This window comes from Trachurus japonicus, chromosome 23 (assembly GCF_045865225.1).
Source record: "Trachurus japonicus isolate A0001 chromosome 23, Traja_1.0".
Lineage (NCBI taxonomy): Eukaryota > Metazoa > Chordata > Actinopteri > Carangiformes > Carangidae > Trachurus > Trachurus japonicus.
The window spans coordinates 17,579,455-17,586,205 of NC_140929.1; the positions used below are offsets into that span (position 1 = coordinate 17,579,455).

Genomic DNA, 6,751 nt, shown 5'->3' on the forward strand with positions numbered 1-6,751 from the left:
GTTGGGAAAGAAAATAAAAAATAACACTGTAGTATTCTTGTGTGGTTTCTAACTGGTGGCGGCGATGGTTTTCTCTCAACAAACTTTCGACCATTGTTGAGTTTACAAGACACGGTTCTGAACGGATACGTCTTTCGGGCTTTTTGGAGACTGGAGAGCTGATTAGCATACTAACTTCAGTAGAGGAAAAGACATGAGAGACAAGAGCTCTTTGTTTCCACCTGTGGAGACTGTTGGTGGGTAAATGACTGTCTGGTCTCACAACATTTCTTCCAGACTGGTAAGTAAACAGCAATTAATACTAATGTTAGCTACGAAGCAGAGCAAAACCTACAAATAGCTCCTTTAATTGTCTTGAGGTGGAGACAGAAATCTAAGAGAGATCTAAAAATCTGAGAAAATAAAGCTGAATCTATTTGAATAGATAGATACCATGACAATAAGGAAGTGAGAAATGTATGTTTGGTGTACTTTCAGTGAACTACCCTTTTAAGAGAATTCCTCCTAGGTATTTTTGTCCTACTAAACACACTAAACACAACATGGGCTACATTTGTTTATATCTCACTGTGTATTATTTTTTTTACGCTTTATAAAGGAACTTTCAAAGGGTCATATCTAAGCATCATCATCTGAGGGTAGTGTGTAGCAAACACAGTCCGATCTGGTAAACAGCAAAGTTCAAAAGCTTTAGTATATATGACTGCTGTGTTTTGATTATGATGTGCTTCTCAGTAGGAGACAGCTGGTTAAAAATAACAAGGGATGCTGCGATGGCTGTGTCCATAATGCAAATACTGTACATTAACCGTCGTTGCCTGTAGCAGCTTACCAAATCAGGTGTGAATATTCCTCTCGGCTCAATTTAAAAAGCCACCCACATTTCTATCATCTTTGTGATCTTTTGCTGTGGTAATTTCTCTACAGTGCTGATATTTCCATAACATAGAAAACAGACACCACTTTATACAGTGAAGACATAATTGAAATTTTGTCCTATGACAACCCAGGTCCTACAGTGTACAAGTACCTCACAAGAATCAGAAACAGTACACAATTTCACATCAAATGGGTTTTTTCATTATGTACTTAAGACAGTTGAAAGAAAACACTGCCTCAGACTGTACGAATGTGTAAAAGTTAATTTTCTTGCTATGCCATGTGAGCAGCATCTGTGAGGGTCTGTCCCACTGTCCTACTTCCATTCTTGAGAATTCCCTCAGTAGTAATGTGTCCTGTGTTCCTCGCTGGTGATTTTGGGCTGCCAATGTCTGAGTCCTCCGCCTGAGGCTCTAAGAAAGCCACCCTCTTTCCATTTGACCTCCGCTGTCCCGACTCCACCTCTCTGGGGTCTGAACAGAGAATGAGGGCTCGTCCTCCGCACCCTCTTGCTCCACCCCGGCTTTCTCTGCAGCTACAGGGGGTGAGGTAGAGGTACAGCAGCACCAGTATGATGCTGACCACACAGGAGGCGAGGGTGGTGAATGCAGTGTTGAAATGCTCTGCGCCACTGCGATGTGCCAAGTCACTGGCGGGGGCAGAACTCAAGTTTCCAATCACCACGTTGACCTCCACAGTCTCATAGGGTTTGTAGAGTCGCTGGCGGGCTGCTACGCACCCGTACGCACCAGAATCCTCCTGGAGTGCTCCTCTGATTTCAAGGGTACCATTGGGGAGGACTATTAAGTGATCACTGGGATCATTGGTTGATGAATTGACTACAGTCCTTGGGGTAATCCAGAACACCACCTGCCCCTCATCGGTCGACAAAGCCAATCCTGGGCAGGGTACTCTCAGCCTTTTACCAGGCTCCTCTTGGTAAGTCTGTCGCTCAAGGGGCATGTTCGATACCCTCTGCTGGGTACAGTTAAGCTCTGGTCCTGAATCACCACCACATGGGTATTCACCTCTGAAGTCCACCAGAGGACGATACTGTTTCCACATCCAGTACTCAAGCAAGGCAACTAAAGCACAGTCACAGACTAAAGGGTTTTCCTGCAAATAAACTCCACCTTGCGGGGTGACGGAGAGCAGACTCTGGACAGGCACCTCAGACAGCCTGTTGTAGGACAGATCAAGAAAGGTCAGGTTACGAGGCCCTCCAGGTTCCCCGTAAATCCCCAGGGGAAAAATTGTCAGTTTGTTCCGGGAGAGATAGAGCTTCTGCAGGCTGTGGAGATCACTGAAGGCCCCTGGATTAATCTGGATGATCTGGTTGTCAAACAGCAGCAGCTCTTTCAGTACCTCCAACCCAGAGAAGATCGAGAAGTTCAGCATTGTAAATTGGTTGGATGACAGGTCCAGGTGGAGGAGATGAGGCGTGACACTGAAGGCATTCACCTCAATTCGGCTTATGGAGTTCCGACTGAGAACCAGCGTGGTGAGTCGCTCAAACTGTTGGGGATACCAATCCGTGGGCAGGGCAGAGAGAGCATTGTGGCTCAGGTCCAGCCGTGTGGCATAGCCGGGGAGATCAAAGGGCAGCGTGGACAGATTGCGGCCACTGCAGGAAATGATATCACTGGCACAAAGGCAGTAGGGTGGGCAAGCGGCCACGTAGGGAAGGAAGCCTAGACACAAGAGGAGCAGTAAGGCTGCAGGGGCAGGGTCACAGCGGCTGCCTCCAACATGGGTCTCGCCTGAACACTGTGATGCAATGGGATGCATCCTGGTTTTCCCTTGAGGTGGGATCTCAGGTCACTGTTTCACCTGGTGTACACATGTCAGGTTTACAAGTTTCTGATGATGGAGTGATTCTATCATCTGAGGAAAAGAAACAAAGAAGACACAGGGAACATGTAAATAAATCTCCTTATGTTTTACTTATAGTATTACTTGTACAGTTAATTATTATACTAAAGAATCTCCATGTTATAAATCTACATTATGCTTGGCAATCACAGAGCTATTATACACATTTAAAACTATAAACAGTGAGAACACACAGTGACAGTATGAGTAAAACAACAATACAGAGAAAGGCATAACATGCATGCAACTAAAAATAAATAATGATCCATATTTAAATGCAACAGCAATAGCTACTGATATCATCTGCACATGACAACTGTTAGTAACGTCTGGAACAAGTGTAACTTAATCCATACATGTTAGTAATCCATACCCCCGCCCCCCCCTATTTCCCACCAATTACCGTAGGTCTGCTTTAGCTTCAGCTCATAGCACAAACTATTTTCATTCAGTTTGACCCATTTACTATCTATCTATCTATCTATCTATCTATCTATCGATCTATCTAGTGTGTAGTGAAAACTGTTCTCATAATAATTCAAAAGTGTTTAACACAGAAAAGGAAACAATAAACAATAAGCTAATATACAGTATCAGCAGACAATTTATGATTTTTGTTGATAGTAAATGTTTGAGACATTAATTAGAGCATTGTGAAATTATTAGGCTATTCAATGTGAAGATTTACTGTTGTTCAATATCAATGCGCATTTTTCGCTTTTCAGACGCTTTTCTTTGTGCAAACAAGAACGTTGCATAATACGGGAGGGGAATTGTTCGCACCTTGTGAAGTTTACAGAAGTGAAAACAGTGTAGGCTACATAATGAAATTTAAAAAAGAAAGAAAAAAAGTCAAAAACCGGTGAGTGTGGACAGATATGCTGTTGCTTCCCTCCTCTGCTCCCGCACGTTATCTGGCTGAGTCCAGAGAGCGCTGCCCGGAACCAAAACAAACCAAGCAGAGTGAAAACACACAAACACACACTCACCTCACACCCTCACCGTCCAGACCTTCGGCTCCTCCGGCTCCTCGTGCAGGCGCGGGATCGCGTCCCGTGTGTGAATCCTAAAAATCCAACAGGCAACTTCGCTCATTTGGGAGAGAAGCGCATCGCTGCCACCCCCGCGCATAATCCGCTGACAGGGAAGCCGCTGCTGATTTACTGTTCACCTGCAGGCTCGGGTTACACGGCGCGGTGGGAGGGGTCGTCCTGAGAGTACGGACCTGACCAGAAGCCACACAGCCAGTAATGTGAGTGGATGCTGCCAGAAAGGAGGAGAGGAGAGGGGGTGTAAAGAAGAGGAGGAGAGGAGGCAGCATCAGCACCACACACTCTGATCACCTGAAGTATTTTGTGATTTCCATTAATGGATTTTTTTAATCTTTCAGTTGAGATGAGTCCGAGTCCTCCACCAGAGCCGAATAAATGTACGACTACACTTTACACGTGAAAGCAAAATGATCACTACGCCTACAGCTGTTGTTTCTGTTACTTATGAAACAGCTGTGTGGCAGATGGTTTTCTTTTACTCATCTATTCATTAAAATTCTGTAGAGACATTGATCTGTGAGTGTGGGTCAACAATGCATCAGATGACAACAATGTATAAAAGCTGAGCCCTGTGGTGACAAACCTACAGGGAATTATCACCCACTCTGTTGAACTGAGTTAGATCATTTCACTATAGCTCATTATGGTTCACTCTCATCACTTACATGTTGGTGATGATGTTTTGGACTTTTTTTGGCTGTTTATGAGCACTTTTTAATTAATTTTTCATATGCTACATTTTCTAGACCCATACACATGCCTTGACCTAGTCTTGTGTAGTTAGTCCTTCTTTCACCTTATGTTCATGAGGCACTGTATGTTGTGTGATAGTGTGTTGTACTGCTCAGCCTGATGGTGAATTTTGACCCACAGGGACTAGGGCTGCACAATCAATCAAAAATATAACCAAAAATCACAATATGACCAAGTAAACTATCCAAATCACTGGAGCTACAGTTATGATAGCCAAACTGTGTCACATTATGTTGTGCACTTTTAGCACCATAAGTGTTGTGGTGCTACAGAGAGCCTACAAATGATGATGATGTTGAGATATAAAGGGATGTATAATTTAGAAATTTGATACTTTTTGGAGTATCTTTCAGCCTAATAGGGGCTAAAAGTCATGCTATCTGTGTTTCTGCTGCTTCCAGTTTGACCATTCTGTTTTTAATTGGCCCTTTGCAAGTTCCTCCAACTTTATGAAAATGCAACACTAAATCACTGCAGTGCCTCTCTCCCTTTAAGATTAAATCTTAAAGCCAGTTTTGAGCTGTCTTTACTGCGCTAAACCACAGACATCGATCACCTGACACAGAGAAACAGGGCGTTGTAATCCAGTGTTGAAGTGATATCTTGTGATAATCTTCAAATGGTCCTGTAGGTCTCACGCTGAAAGAAACACTGTGTGTGTCTGTGTGCAGAACAGTCTGTATCAATGGGTGAGTGAAAGGTTTAGATGTTGTTCTTGCTGCAAACTGAGGGCTCATCACCCCTGCAGTGATGGCCGCCCCTCGGCTTTGTGCTGTTAATAGTGGCTTTGCGAGGACGTTTTGGTTCATTAGAGATAACATCATTATAATTAAACATCTGTAACCTTCAAGACAGCTTTTTCATCTCCTCTAGTGGAGCCACAGCTTCGTTGCTCTGTTCTGTTAAGAGCTAAAATCATGTGCCAGAGAAAAGTCAACAAGACCTGATGTAGCTTACACCCCCCCCCCCCCCACTTTTTTTTTTGTAATAGAAGTGAAGCATTTTAGGATTTGCCTGTTGAGGCAGAATGCTTCCGATGGAATTAAAGCTTTGCAAAAGGTTTACATAATCCCCATTATCCCTGTGGTGTTAGAATACAAAATTTTGTCTGCTGCCTCATTTATTCACTTCAGGTCTCCACGTTTGGTGTTAATGCTCCCCATTACAATGACATGAAACTTTATTTCCTGAGACGCTCCTGTCTGAGCTTCAGAGGCTGTTAAATGCTGTGTGTGTGTGTATATGTGTATGTGTGTGGGTGTGTGGGTGTATGTGTGTGTGTTAGTTTGCAGCAGATGGTGTCTTTTAAACCACATGAAAGTATTCTCCCACCTAATCAGTTTGTCAAGGTTGTAAGCTGTGCGCTCGGAGCTCCATCAGCTGTTTTCTTTTTTTTCTTCTTTTCCACTCTTGTTGGAAGTCGTGGCTCGACACATGCGCAGCCAATTCAATACCTGGCAAATAAAGAGGAGAAAAGAAAATCAATCGAGGTCTCATTTCTAAAGATGAGTCAGTTCCATCAGCTGAAAGAGATGTGAGAATGAGGCACATTGTCTTATAATCCAGACTTCAGTCTAATCACAATGCTCTCATAATTATGAGCTTTCCACCAGGGACACTGTGACAGACAAATCGCCGTATGTTTCCATGGTGCCGACCATCAAAGGGGATGGCCTCCGGGGATTTTGCCAGAGTGTCCATCCTCGCTCCAGGATCACACAGTCACATCATTAATATGCAAGGGAAGGAATGGAGGGTCCAACATTTTCCAGTTCCCTCTTCATTTTAGATAACTTAACAATGAGCAGCAGTAATGATCAGTGCAGAATATCACATGCATGTTGCTGTTCGGAAGCTTCAGCAATCCAGCGGTGCCTGCTGGTCTTGGCAGTTCAATGAATGTAACCTTCTCCTGCATCTAATGCATCATTTAAAAGAAAACAGACACTGATTACATTAGATTAAAGGTCAGCAGGGTTCAGAGAGCAGATTTTCAGTTGACCTGGCCTTCAACAACCCAGCCCTCTGTCCTACACCAGCTCGGAGCATTTCGTTTTTTTGCAGAATGAGGAGACACCATCACCTCAGGGTGCAGTAAGCATATCCCTCAACTTTAGTTTTTATAGTTTCCGATGTTTTGGAAGTTACCTGGGGGCATAAAAGACAACTTGGTGATTCCCCACGGGTGATTTTAT

The 6,751-nt window shown here is 43.7% G+C and overlaps 1 protein-coding gene across 1 annotated transcript; it reads right to left on the minus strand.

Annotated features, from left to right (window-relative positions):
* Nucleotides 1–215: 215 nt before the first annotated feature.
* LOC146962802 (amphoterin-induced protein 2-like) lies at nucleotides 216–2,759 on the minus strand. Its single transcript, XM_085769505.1, has one exon. The coding sequence runs from the start codon at nucleotides 2,665–2,667 to the stop codon at nucleotides 1,153–1,155; it is 1,515 nt and encodes a 504-aa protein (XP_085625631.1). The 5' UTR covers nucleotides 2,668–2,759; the 3' UTR covers nucleotides 216–1,152.
* Between the last annotated feature and the right edge of the window lie 3,992 nt (nucleotides 2,760–6,751).

What these genes read in the sequence shown, in the direction of transcription:
- LOC146962802 (XM_085769505.1), bottom strand. Translation starts at nt 2,667, where the DNA reads ATGCATCCCATTGCATCACAGTGTTCAGGCGAGACCCATGTTGGAGGC.